Source organism: Sceloporus undulatus, chromosome 4, assembly GCF_019175285.1.
Source record: "Sceloporus undulatus isolate JIND9_A2432 ecotype Alabama chromosome 4, SceUnd_v1.1, whole genome shotgun sequence".
Taxonomy (NCBI): domain Eukaryota; kingdom Metazoa; phylum Chordata; class Lepidosauria; order Squamata; family Phrynosomatidae; genus Sceloporus; species Sceloporus undulatus.
In genome coordinates, this window is record NC_056525.1 from 180,238,344 (window position 1) to 180,252,727 (window position 14,384).

The 14,384-nt window shown below is 40.0% G+C and overlaps 1 protein-coding gene across 5 annotated transcripts in view; it reads right to left on the reverse strand.

Moving 5' to 3' along the window:
* ZNF236 (zinc finger protein 236) overlaps positions 1-12,921 on the reverse strand; it is a 76,224-nt gene extending 63,303 nt beyond the window's left edge. For 4 of the 5 annotated variants that reach the window (XM_042463844.1, XM_042463847.1, XM_042463846.1 and 1 more), the window contains exons 1-6: positions 12,794-12,921; positions 7,175-7,306; positions 6,380-6,544; positions 4,958-5,136; positions 2,816-2,940; positions 832-1,004 (exon numbers count right to left, since the gene is read on the reverse strand). In XM_042463844.1, coding sequence (XP_042319778.1) covers positions 832-1,004; positions 2,816-2,940; positions 4,958-5,136; positions 6,380-6,544; positions 7,175-7,201 — 669 coding nt within the window. In that variant the 5' untranslated portion in view covers positions 7,202-7,306; positions 12,794-12,921. The remainder of the gene's footprint in view (positions 1-831; positions 1,005-2,815; positions 2,941-4,957; positions 5,137-6,379; positions 6,545-7,174; positions 7,307-12,793) is intronic. The other variant, XM_042463845.1, reaches the window with a different exon arrangement.
* Positions 12,922-14,384: the final 1,463 nt, after the last annotated feature.

Consider the following 14,384-nt stretch of genomic DNA (forward strand, 5'->3'; position numbering starts at 1 on the left):
GCCCTCAGATGACCACAGAAGCATTATACATACAGAGAAATATACCACAAATCTAAGTATGACTAGTAGGTTTTCAACTCTCAATGAAATCTTATATGTTTAAGTAATAGTGGTGCCTTACTCCCAGTTTATGTCAGATTAGCTCAGCAAATAAAGTGAACTACATCCACAATTTAAAAAAAATATTGACAAGCTGGAGCATATTGAGAGCAACCAAAATAGTAAAAGGTATGGAAACCATGCTACCTATGAAGAGTGACTTGGGGAGCTGGGTATGTTTAGCCTGAGAGTAAATGGTTACGAGGTAATATGATAGCCCTGTTTAAATATTTGAAAGGATGTTATACTGGTTTGTTTTCTGAAGCTCCTGAGAATAGGACCCAGAGCTCAAATCTGATGGATTTTGCAGCAATCTGTCATTTGAATCTACATCAGAGAGGCACTGGTTTAATGAAAATCTGCTTACACTTGCTACAAAATAATTGCAAATATTATGACCTGTAAAATTTCACAGGTGACAGGTTTGGCTAGCCTCCTTCTTTCCACATATTTTAAATCTCGCATTATTCTACCCGTTTCCACTCCCCTACCCCATTTTCTCTTGGAATCATATCCCAACTATGCCTCTGTTGCGTCTGCTGAACCTCATGTTAACTTTTGACCATTGACAGTGGGATGGGATATGGAAGCATTGTTATAACAGCTCCATTTCTGGAGGGGAGAGCACAGCTGATGGTGCTTGGGAACGCCTGTCAATCCCTGGAAACACTGACTATTAATAACAATATGATATAAAGTATGTTGTCTCAGAAATAAACTCCTGATACTCACTTCTGAATGTACTCTCTGAACATGTGACTGAAGATTGCCTTTCTGAGAAAAGGCTGCAGGACAAAAGGCACAGGCATGGGGTTTTTCGCCAGTGTGTTTAATCATATGGGTTTGCAAAGCTCCCTTCTGATTAAATGCTTTCCCACATTCACTACATTTAAATGGCCTTTCACCTAAAAATGTTAAATACAGAGAGAAAAGTTCTTGTTAGTAACTATCAACACTAAAATAATGAACATTTTCCATTTTTCTCTACAAGGTCTACACAGATACAAGAATGCCAAATGATATAATTGTCCTTTATCACTGCTCTTTACTATGCAGGGATGAAAATAAAAGCTAGCACAGATATAACGGTGCAATAGTGCTTATCTGAGTATTACTAACATGAAATCACAGGACTGTATATATTTGGATAGTGAAGAGCAAGGCACAGAGGCTGCTGTGCACAAGCAGAGCTTTACAGAGTGCCCTCTCACCCATAAACACCAATTTAAGTTTCTAGTGCTAAATCTGGATTTAGCCCCACTAAACCTAGTTGGGAAGTCGAGGCACACAACTCACTTGTAGTTGGACTGGACAAAAACTAAGTGGACAAGAAGAATGATATAAATAATTACAACTAATAGACATGATTCTACTCTTATTAAAATAATTAAACCACAGATTACAAATCCACCTTAAAAAGAATGACCTATGGAATAAAATAGACTTAACAAGAAACCAACTTCCCACCATTCTGTAACAGTAAAGGGTGCTGACTGAATATAAAGACAAAGGCCCATTATAGACGGGCAAAATGTGGCGTAGCAGCGGCGGTACTAGGGTTAGGGAGCACACACCATGCAGACACTCCCTAACCCTAGTACGTACTGGTGGTGTCAAAATGGCGGCGCCCTATCCACATGGGCGCCGCCATTACATAACAGACGCATAGTGTCCACACATCACGTCGCGCTTGTGACGTCATGAGTGTGCCATTTATGCACTTGGGCATCGCAAAAGAACCCGCTTTTTGTGGGTTCTTTTTCTGCCGGCGGAAAGCTTCGCCGTTTGGTGGCTGAGGCTTCCCTCTGGCGGAAATCTAGGTGCCAGCAGGCCGCCCTTTTTGGGCGGTCTGTTCCGTGCCAAAGTTTTCCAGAATCCTACTCAGAAAATGAGCTCTCATCTATGAAGGCCCATTCATCCTACAGGATGTGCAGCAGTTTTCCCACTGACATCCTAAGCAAGCCCTGTGCAAACTAAAAAAGATGCTAGGTTTTGCATAAGGCTGAGAAAAGATGGAGAATTTGGATTAACCTAAGTGTGTCTTAATCTATTAATCCTATTTCTTATGTATCAGAGGACAACAGTGACCCCTGGAGGTTTCTGTTATTTTTTTGTCCTCATCTAACTGTACAAAAAACTTTTAGTGTGGGGCATATAGAAAATTCCATGTGTGCTGTTTGGGCCAACCTGCACAGCCATTTATAATGCTTTCAATACATGGTCTGAAGTGCATATGGTAAAACTACTTTGGGCATATGGTACAGCAGCTTTACCTCTGGTCATTGTCAAATTATAAATCTCATGACTGCTATTCTGAGTTTTATGTTGGAAAGAAATGTAGCATAAATGTATAACAAATTTGAGCTGGTTAATTCCCAGATTAAAGATTCTACGAGAAGTTGAAAGGATGCAGGCTTATTCTATCATTCATTGTTTGTATCTGATGCAGGTTGAGACAATGTGTACTTTACGTGTGTGGTATTAATAATAGTCTTTACTGAAGTGCATCCAATGCCACTTTTCTGCCTCTGTTTTTTAAAAGTATCAGTACACTATATTGCTACTCTGTGAATAGGAATCAATGATGGTGAGAAATGCCTAAAAAGTTTAAATATGAAAACAAAACAGAGAAGCCTTTGTCACTCAGGCAAAAAATAGATTCTGATACATCCACACATATGTTCAGATGCACTGTCTTTGGATTTAACCATCTTACCTGTATGTATACGAACATGTCGTGTTAACTGACTTGGTTTCTGGAAAGTCTTCCCACAGTGTGGACATGAATATGTAAACCCACTTCTGTCAATATTTCTGTTATATGACCTGTTATTTGATACCCTGTGGATAAATATTAAGCAGTGAAATGTTACTGCAAATTCCATTCTTCTGTCATCACTTCATAAAGGCCATCATCCCAACTAGGTTTTGGACCTATCATGAATTGGTCATATATGCAATACAGTAGGTGCTTTCCTGGTTAACAATCTACTCACAATTACTGTACATCATCTAACATTTTATTCTAATGACTATTACAAGCTGAATTCATGTCAAATAAAGAGTACACATAAATTAAGTGCCCCACTATTGGTGCCAAAAACACAACAGTTTGTGATCTTCTGAGGTGTCTACAGAATAACAGTCTTCTTGTTTTACCACTTCTGCAGATGGCAGAAAATTAATTAGAAGAGGGACTGAAATCAGAACAATAAAAAACTAAAATTCTAATCAATTAGATAAAAATCTCCTAACTAATCAAGAAACAGACTTTTAAATAAATAAATAAAATTAAAATCCCTGTGAAAAGTACAGATGGCAGGCACCATCTTAACAGAAGCATTCTCCCTTCCTCTCACACTGGAGGATTACAACAATGCCAGCTACAGATGTACTTTATCAAAAAATGAAAACATATGCAAATGGAATAAAGAGATCAGTAGATTAGAGAATTAAAATTCATATGATCAATCAGTAAAAAGTCTTTAATGAAGGAGCAGCCTGTACTGAAATGCATGTGGGGTGCTTCAACTGCACACAAAACAGTAAATGAACGACAGAATCATAGAGTTGGAAGAGACCGCAAGGGCCATCCAGTCCAACCCCCTGCCATGCAGGAAATCTAAATCAAAGCATTCCCGACAGATGGCCATCCAGCCTCTGTTTAAAGACCTCTAAGGAAGGAGATTCCACTACACTCTGAGAGAGTTTGTTCCACTGTTGAACAGCCCTTACTGTCAGGAAGTTCCTCCTAATGTTGAGGTGGAATCTCTTTTCCTGCAGTTTGCATCCATTGTTCCATGTTCTAGTCTCTGCAACAGCAGAAAACAAGCTCCCTCAACATGACATCCCTTCAAATATTTAAACAGGGCTATCATATCACCTCTTAACCTTCTCTTCTCCCGGCTAAACATCCCCAGCTCCCTAAGTCGTTCCATAGGACATTGTTTCTAGACTCTTCACCATTTTAGTCGCCCTCCTTTGGACATGCTCCAGTTTCTCAATGTCCTTTTTTAATTGTGGTGCCCAGAACTGGACACAGTATACCAGGTGAGGCCTAACCAAAGTAGAATAGAATGGCACTATTACTTCCCTTGATGTAGATATGTTGAGGGAAGGGGAGCTTACATGAAACAAGCCACTGAGTATATTAATATTATGTGTCCCAATGCTATTATTTGTCTGCTGTAGAAAAAGGACATGTGCTGCATCTCTGCCACACAAGTTGGTGAGCTGCCTCAGCAAGTGCATAAATTGTGCTGAAAGCCTTTATATGAGATATCTAAATTGTATTTTGATGTTTGTTGAAAACTTTAAGTTTGCTAATGTCACATTTTACACTGACTATTGTGGCATATCCAAACCAGCCATTTGAAAAACAAACTGACACAGACAGTTCAAGCAACACCACTGAAAAAGCTTTCATAACACCATGCCAACTTTAATCTTAATTATTATGGATTCCCAGTAACTCTGTCAAAGCAGAAAGACAATGTTATATAATAACAATCCAATTTAAGTGTGAAATCTGTTTTTGTTTGTGCATATTCAAAGTTATCCCAGAATGTTCCAGAGAATGACAAGCATGTTTCTGAGCAACCAAACACTTATGAGAATATATGAAAAATATGGCGGTGTAGTGGTTAAATGCCCCCGCTGCAAGCCACAAGATTGTGAGTTCGACCCCATTGACTCCAAGATCCACTCAGCTTTGCATCCTTCCATAGGTTGAGATAAAGAGTACCCAGCCTATAAGGGGGCAATTAGCTTACATAGTGTAAACAGTTTAGGAATTTTTTAATTCATTCATAAGTGGTATAGAAATGTACTTGCTATTTAAATATATAGTAATTCTCACCTGATTCTGTAATGTGTTTTCATATGTTCCTTTAGCTGGGAAGAAGTTTCAACCTCTTTCTTACAGTTTTTACAGACGTGGGTTTTACTTCCGGACAACTCTTGACGATGTTCTTCCATATGCAGAGCCAACTGGCTCTGCAAAGTAAATTCATCTCCACACTCTGAACAGATAAGATTCTGTGAACAGAACAGTAAGTTGTTTGATTCTTTTCTGGAACTGCATAAAGAAATGTTATTTGATTTTTTTGTGTGTGCATGCATGTGTGCACACATTTTTAAATATAATTAGGAATACAAATCTCTTAAGGCCATTATCTTAAATGCTTCTGAAACCAATGCAGGTCATCTAACTAGTAGTCTATACTGAATATTATATTATGAATATTATGTATATATGATGAATATAATATTAGCAGAAGACATTCAGGTATTGGAACAGTTAATGAGGAAGATCAAAGATGAAAGTGCAAAAGCAAATCTGATGCTGAAAACAAAAATAATGACCACAGAAGAAATACACAAATTCAATCTAGATAATGAGGAAATTGAAATATTTAAAGAATTCCCTTATATAGGATCAAACACTGACCAGAATGAAATCTGCAGTCAAGAAATAAGAAAAAGACTAGGAATGGGAAGGGCAGCTATAAAAGAACTGGAAAAAATACTGAAGAGCAAAGACATACAACTGAGCACTAAAGTCAGAATCGTTCAGGCCATTGTATTCCCAATTACCATGTATGGATGTGAGAGCTGGACAGTGAAGGAAGCAGAAATGTGGTGCTAGAGAAGAGTATTTAGGATACCATGGACAGCCAAGAAGACAAACAAATGGGTTCTTAAACACGTCAGACCAGGGTTCTCCTTGGAAGCAAAGATGATCAAGTTGAGACTTTCATACTTTGGTCACATAATGATAAGGCACGGATCACTAGAAAAAACGATAATGCTAGCAAAGGTGGAAGGTGAAAAAAAGAGAGGAAGACCACAAACCAGATGGATAGGCTCAATAAGGGGGGTTATGGGCAAGGGCTTGCAGGATCAGGGCAAGGGAGTGGAGGATAGTCTCATCCACAGGTTCACCACAAGTCGGGCAGCTAACAACAACAATACTGAATATAGTGAATTCAGCATTTCATAATCTGATGCTTCACTAGTGAAGTGTATGTAACCGCTCTGAGAGCCATTGGGGCTGAAGGGTGGGGTATAAATAACGTACGTAAATAAATAAATAAATAAATAAATAAATAAATCTTCACTAGAGACAGGGTTTTGTTTTCCTGACTGCCAATTTTTTTATTTTCATGCAAACAACTTTTTCACAGATCTGAAGAAGCAATGTGAAAACACTGGAAAAACCATCTCTTCAAACCTATATATATATATATCCTATGAGTGCTTCAAAATTGAATACAATTACCTCTTCCTTTTCATGAAGCATAATATGAGCTTTAAGACTTGCCACTCTGGAAAATTTTTTGTTGCAAACAGGACAAGTAGGATCTTCTCCATTGTGAATGCATTTATGCAGTGTGAGGTTGAACTCAACATTAAATGACATTGGACACTGGTCACATCGATGAGGCTAAAACAAAACAGGTGATAGGTTTAATATTCAAAATAAGAAGGCAACTAATTTGCTGTGTTCATATATAGCCTTTCTGCCAATGGACTGTGCCATGTATCTTTGGAATAGAAGACTGACACATTTCAGCTTTAAGACAGAACACCAAACCTGAACATTTCCTTGGAAAACAACTATTTTCTTCCAATGATTCTAGACGTGTAATTGACATTACAGCCTTTACAGCCAAACATATTCACTGTATTTGTTATACCATGATACTGTTTCATGAACAATGGAAAATTTGTGCAAGTGGAGAAAGTTTTCTGAACAATGTTTGCACTTTCATAGTAATGTACCATAATCATATCAATATTTATAGATTCAGTGGGTCAAGCAAGGTATAGCCAATTAATGCTAAGCTGGGAACAGTGAAACAGTAACACAAAATAAGGTTTATTTGCTACCTTTCTGGATACATATGAGGCCAGGAAAAGTAGAAAATTCTGTTTATTACAGCCTTCTCAAAATACAGTATAATTTACAAAGAATCCTGGAAAATTATTTATGAGGAAATAAAATGGAGATTTATGAAAACTTTCCAATTTAATCATTCTGTCATAAAACCACCAGACTTACTAAGATACATACCTTGTCATTTCGCTCATGATCCCTCATGTGGTGCTGAAACTGTGTGTCTTTTAAAGACAACAGAAAACAAATTTCACAAGTCTAGTGCTTGCTGGATATAGCTGTAGTTCTTTATTTTCATTAGAACACCATCTAGAAAATAAACATGATAGATATTTGAATGGAATGTATCTGCTCAAACTGATGCATGTTCATTTCAAAGTATCAAGATCATACATATGCATTATTTTTATGGGTTTTTTCCCATTAAAATAATACATGTAACATAAACACATACATGCTTTCACAGAGATCACAGAATCATAAAACCATAGATTTGGATGTAGATGTCCCAGAAATTTTGATGTGATAGGGGAAAAAATTCACCAGAAAAATATACATTTGTGGGGAAATTGAACTATATACAATTGCAATACATACTATACTTATTTCCATACCAAACTATAACTTCATTAGTATATAAGACTTTGCTATTTGGTATATTTATGAAATTTGAAAATATAAAGGTCTATGTGTGTGTGCGAGCTGTGTACCTTCAAGCCAGTTCTAACTTATGGTGACCCTAAGATGGGGTTTTCTTGGCAAGATTTGTTCAGAGGAGGTTTTCCACTGCCTTCACCTGAGAGCATATGGCTTGCCCTAGGTCACCCAGTGGGTTTCATGGCCGAGCAGAAATCGAACCCTGGTCTCCAGAGTCATAGTCCAACACACAAACCACTACACCACACTGGCTCTCTAGGTATGAGGATACCGTACATCAGGGTTTCTCAACCAAGGTTCCATGGAACTTAAGTTCCCATGAGAGTTTACCAGAGATTCTATCAGAGATTGTGATTTATTTTTTGATATAATTTTTATGCTGGGATGTGAGATCTGAAAATTATTTCAAGGATTAATCCAGGGTAAAAATATTGAGAAAAGCTGTCTTATACAAATTGCTGCTTCCTATACCACATAAATATATAAGGCTGACATCCTATTCTTCTTTGAGATTCACATTTACTATTGTTAATGACCAAATGTGACTCCAGAAACTTACCTCCTAAGCCAAGCAGTGCCCTAGCCAAAAAAATTCTGAAGTACTGCAGATCAGGGCACTAAGAAATAATGACTGCAGTGTTCTCTGTCATGGATAGGGCTGAGGCAAGCAGCTGCAGCAGGACTCTGGAAGCAGGGTCTGTCCAACTGTCTGCCTCCAAAATACAATCAGGAGAGCGCTGCTGCTGTCATTTCCCTCCACCACAATCTGTAGTCCCTTGGGAAATCCTCAGTTGGGCTGCTGCCTGGTTTAGGAGGTAGGTGAGGGGAAAGCATTCACAGAAGTAGCTATAACAACAAGGCTCTGTCATCATAGCTAAGTCTGCCAATGGAGTATCTTGCCCATGTATTTTAGTTGCTGTCATCAGTAGTCATTCCAAGCAATGAATGACACCACCCCATATACTCCTGTCATGATACTGCAGCACACCCTAGGTACAAAACTATATCTTGGATTTGAGTGTTTTACATATGGACACAAATTATTGTTTAATTCCACTGATTATCTTACATACAGATCTTCTTACTATGCAGTCCCTTGCAATCTGAGTGAGTAAACTTTTATCTTAAACACATCTCGCTTATTCCAAGAGAGAAAATATGTCATTGGGGGATTTTTAACCACTTATGTTCCCACAAATTTCTAGCTTTTATTTTAGAAAACTGAAAATCTATCCCAAGGAAAAACAGGCAAAACCGTTCTACGCCTCAATTTTTCTGGGGTTTTTTGGGATGACAGGTTCTTCACATCCCGTATGTTTATTTAATGCATTTTCAGTAGCTTATTAGGTAGAATGATACAGAGATGTGAAGACCTAGTGAGGTGGGGGAGTGAAAAATTTGGAAAAGGAAAGGCTTTTCTCATTTTTTCCAGGTGAAATATTGAAATTCATGGAAACACTAGAAAAAAAATCCTACACAATACTTTACCCTGAATTAATGAAATGCTTTTTAAGATTATATTTTACTTACAATTGTTTTTAAATTTCATTGTTGTTTAAAAGGAAATATGTTGCATGCATATTAAATTTGTTGATGTAATCACCCACTGGGTTTTGACAATTGAGCAGGGATTTTAACTCTGGCCTCCAGAGTCATAGTTCAATATTCAAGTGACTACGGCACACTGGCTCTCTATACAATTATTATTTCTGTGTAAATAATGTTCAAAATTTACTGCAAAATGCATGGTTTTCGGTTTTTATTTTTCCATATTCTCAGATAACATGCTATGTTCATTCTTATTGTTAACTGCCCTTGAATCAGCCAGATTCATGGCGACCCTGTGGATGAGAGATCTCCAAGCCCCCAATCCTCCATTACTCTGCTTAAGTTCTGCAAATTCATGTCCATGACCTCCCTGATCAAGTCTATCCAAGTGGTGTGCAATCTTGCTCTCTTTCTGCTGCCCTCCACCTTCCATAGCATTATTAATGAGTCATGCTTGCTCATGATGTGACCAAAGTTTAACAGCCTCAAGTATCATCGTCTTGAATTCAAGGGAAAGTTCAGGCTTGATCTGTTCCAGAACCCATTAGTTTGTCTTTTTGGATATCCATGGTATTTTCAGCACTCTTCTCCACCACAACATCTCAAATGAGTTTATTTTCTTTCTGTTGGCTTTCTTCACTGCCTAGCTCTCACATGGTGATGGGGAATGTAATGACTTGGACAATTGTAACTCTAGTGCTTAGTTGCATAACTTTACACTTTGGGATCTTTCATAACTCCCTTCCCATTCCTAGGCTTCTTTTTATTTCTTTACTGCAGTCTCCATTGTGTCCACCTGTTTCAGTGTGATCCCCAGATAAGGGAATATATGCCAAATGACAACCACCTGTTACAATGCAAAGCTGTTATAAATAAGATTTCAAAGAGTGGGCATATGTAATTTCAGGGCTCCATGCTCAGCATTCCCGACTCACACTCTAGGAGCTTCAAACAAATGAAATTAGGATTTTAAAAGCATGGGAACAAAAAGAAGGACAGAGAGTGTTTGGGTTGGTTAGGATTGATGTTTTAATGTGCCCTGAGGGGTGAAGAGCCAGTGAGGCTAGGATATGCTGCTGTGAGGGCAGTTAGAAAGGGTTTTAGATACCCAGGAAAGGGACAAAGATTGGCCTTAATTAAGTTGGTATAGTGTCCTGCAGGAGATATAATGCTTGGTGACTAGTGGAGTCAGAGTTAACTGGAAGGGTTAAAAGAAACAAAAGATTAATAAAGGTTCAGAGTGACTTAGTTTATAAGGGAACACATATAAAGTTATAAGGAAACAATTACAGAAATAAGTTAAGGAAACTGACAAACTGCCTATCTTAAAAAGCATTTAAACACCCTATCCAATGTGAAGACCATCCACTAAAAGGGATAGTGTGTTCAGCCTGACTTGTAAATAAACCGATTACTTTGTTTCAGCAAGCAACTGTCTGGAGTGATTTCAGAAGTACAGCCTCCCCTCCTTTTTTGTGGACTTGGAACCCGCATCCCTTGACCGTTCGCGGGCGGCAAACAAAGGGGGACAAAATGGGCACGTGCTCATGGGTGCCCACAGGAGCACGCCACCATTCAACCCAATGGGGCTTGAATATCAGCAATTTTCCGTTTTCACAGGGGAGTCCAGAACGGATCTCCACAAAAACGGAGGGACAACTGTACTGTACTTTAAAAACGCTACCAACACTGAGAAAAGTCTTTTAGGTTTGGGACACATTAGATGGTGGGATATTGGCCGTAAACGTCACAAATTGGTGGCACGGGGGGACATGTTAAAAAGGAGTGAGAAACTGAGACATTTTGGCAGTGCCATGTTGTCACCTTGACAGAGTTGGACAGTGAATGAAGCAAATGAAAGAAAAATATAGTAGTAAGGAAAGGTTCAGCTTTTATGATGGAATCCTAAACACACCTCTTGAGTGTAAAGCCCATTTAATTTAGAGGGACTCACTTCCCTATTGCCATGTATGGCTGTGAGAGCTGGACAGTGAAGAAAGCAGATAGGAAGAAAATCAATTCATTTGAAATGTGGTGCTGGAGAAGAGTGCTGAGAATACCATGGACAGCTAAAAAGAGAAACACATGGGTCCTAGAGCAGTTCAAGCCAGAAACCTCCCTGGAAGCCAAGATGACCAAACTGAGGCTGTTGTACTTTGGACACATCATGAAAAGGAAGGACTCATTGGAAAAGACAATAATGCTGGGAAAGACAGATGAAAGGATGAAAAGAAGAAGTCCAAATGCCCAATATGGACAGACTCAGTCAGGAAGACCGAGGGCCAGCAGAGTGGTAGAAACTAAGGGGTCTTGGAGATGTCTCATTCACAGGGTAGATTATTGCATTACACTCTTAAAACATTGCTATTCCACTTTAACAACTCTGACTTCCTCCTGTTGCATTTTGGGGTTTGTAGTTCAGTTCTTAATGCCCCTTCCTAAAAAAACTACAAATCCCAGAATGCAATAGGAAGCAGTCAGAGCAACAGGAACTGTTTTAAGAGTTTTATTATGCGAAAGAGATCGGGAGTGTATCCCACCAACATCCCTGAAAAATTGCGTAATTACGTGAAACAATGTCACGCAATGTCGCACGAAACCTGCCATTGAAGCAGTTGCAAAGAATCATTAACACACATCTTTTCACTTTCAGGATTTCAGCGACAACGCATATCCGATATTGCTTTATTTGTGTGATTGCGTGCGATAATCATTTGCGCAATCACTCACTGTTTTCACTTGATTTGCAGGATGCTTTAAATGCACTCTCTTTAATGCCAAAATTAGCCCCAGTGTGATGATAAACTCCAAAGAGAGTAGTGCAATAATCTCCAGGTTCACATCAAATTGGGGGCTGACAAGCAACAACGCGACGCGACTCTGGAGAGGCCAGGGTTCAAAACCTGGATTCAGATTGGGCAAGTCACACTCTCTCAGCCTCAGAGGTAGGCAAACACCCGCTTTCTGGACAGATCTTGCCAAGGGGGGGGAGACCCATTACACTCATCTCTCCATATCTGCAGCTTCGACTAATACGTTCCCTCTAAGAATATCTAGGTCCTCCGGAGGAGCTCTATGGTCCACTTTAACTAAAAGTTGCACTGAAAGACCTGGAGATTCCTAGGGAGAAGACTCTGCTAGGCATTTGCAGCTCCTCCAGGGCAGTTCTATGGTCGGAGTCTGTCAGACATTGACCATAGAGTTGCCCTGGAGGACCTAGAGATTCCTAGAGAGGTGTAAAAACCCCACTGTGTTTTTGTTATCTGCAGTTTTTCCACATCCGCGGGGGTCTTGTTGTGCCCCTAACCCTAGCGAATATGGAGGGACAAGTGTATTAATCAGATATCCAGGAGAGGGAAGGCTCTCAGCAGCCAAGAGGAACCAAAGGGGGGTCCCTGGCAGTTGCGGAGGAGGGAGAGTAGAGGACCTTGCAGGGTCCGGGGAGCAAGCGCTTCCCTCAGTGGCGCCCAGCCTCATAGGAAGCCTCCTCGGTCCCTTCCGCGCTCCAGGAACCCAACCGCTGCCCTCCAAAGCCACCGACCCTAGTCCCTCAGGAAGAATACAAAACCCCCAATCTTAATAAATGCTTACCTACCGCCGGAAGCGCGGTTGGCGGCGGTGGAGGAAGGAAGAAGGGGACGGACGCTCAGCTTCCGCCGGAAGTGAAGCTGGGGGGAGGAACACGGGAACGGACTCAGCCAGAGGCGGGGCTGAGCGAGAAGGGGGTCACGTGACAGGGCGACTGGGCGGAAGACGGGAACGGACTCAGGGAGGGAGGGAGGGAGGGGGGGGAGGCAGGGCTGAGAGAGAGAGTCACGTGACAGGGCGAGTAGGTTTAATATGAGAACGGATTCAGGGATCGAGGGAAGGAGGCGAGGCTGAGAGAGGATCACGTGACACGGCGAAAGAGGGGAATGGACTCAGGGAGGGAGAAGGCGGGGCTAAGACAGGGTCACGTGACGGCGACAGGGCGGAAGACGGGAATGGATTCAGTCGGCGGGAGGTGGAGGAGGCGGGGCTAAGAGAGAGTCACGTGACAGGGCGACTGGGTGGCCCTCCTGTGGCTCCGCCAGCCGGGAGGGGCGGAGCTAAAGGAGATTAAAGAGAGCCAGTTAATATGGAGGAGTCATGAAAGCAAGGGTTCTTTTCGACAGCGCCCTAGAGAGTGTGGACTTTAATGGGATACTGAAGTGGCCTCTTGAGCTGCATTGGAAGCTAAGGGAAGGCAGGGTGGCTGTCTGTCTGTCTGTCTATGATTAAAGGATTCCAAATAAACCAGGACAGAATCCCACTGCTGTTTGGAAGGAATTGCTGGAAGGGGAAAAGGGAAGACACTTTTGTTCTGGATTTCTGTGGAGTTTTATAATAATAATAATAATAATAATAAAATTCTGTGCCACCTCTTCAATAAGATCGAGGCGGCTTACATCAGTGATGAAACTTCTAACATGATAAAATAAATCCCATTATCCCTCCTCCCTTAAAACAAGTCACTTAAATACAATACAACAAAAACAATAAAATACATTAAAATCATTAAAACAGTCCTTTCAGGATAACATCTCTGGGTCCCTGGGAACCTGGACCATGGAATGGTGATTTAAAAAAGCTTAGGGAAGCAATGTCCTCTCAAAATGTTTTAATCTATTATTTTACTGTATTGTATTATATTTTAATTTATAACTTTTTATAATTTACAAATTTTATAAATTATAATTTATAAATTTTATAAATTGTAAATTTTAATCCTTAAAATTGTTTATTTGTTTTTTTAATTTTATACAGTATATATGTGTGTGTGTGTATTTTAATATTTTGTATAATTTCTTAAATTTGTCTTATTTATATACCTCTATTCCAAAGATCATAGCGGTGAACATCAAGTAAGCTAATTAGCAAGTAAGCTAATTTGCCCCCAACAGTCTGGGTACTCATTTTAGCGACCTTGGAAGGATGCAAGCCTGAGTCGAGCTTGGGCCCTTTTGCTGGTCTTGAACTCGCAACCTTGTGGTTTTGAGTAAATGGCTGCAGTACAGGCATTTAACCACTGCGCCACCAGGGCTCCTATATTGTATTGTTTTATACTCATTCGCCACCTTGACTCCCCTATATTGGGAGAAAGGCGGGATATAAGAAAATAATAATAATAATAAATAAGGGTTACCAAATCTCAGGGGAAGCT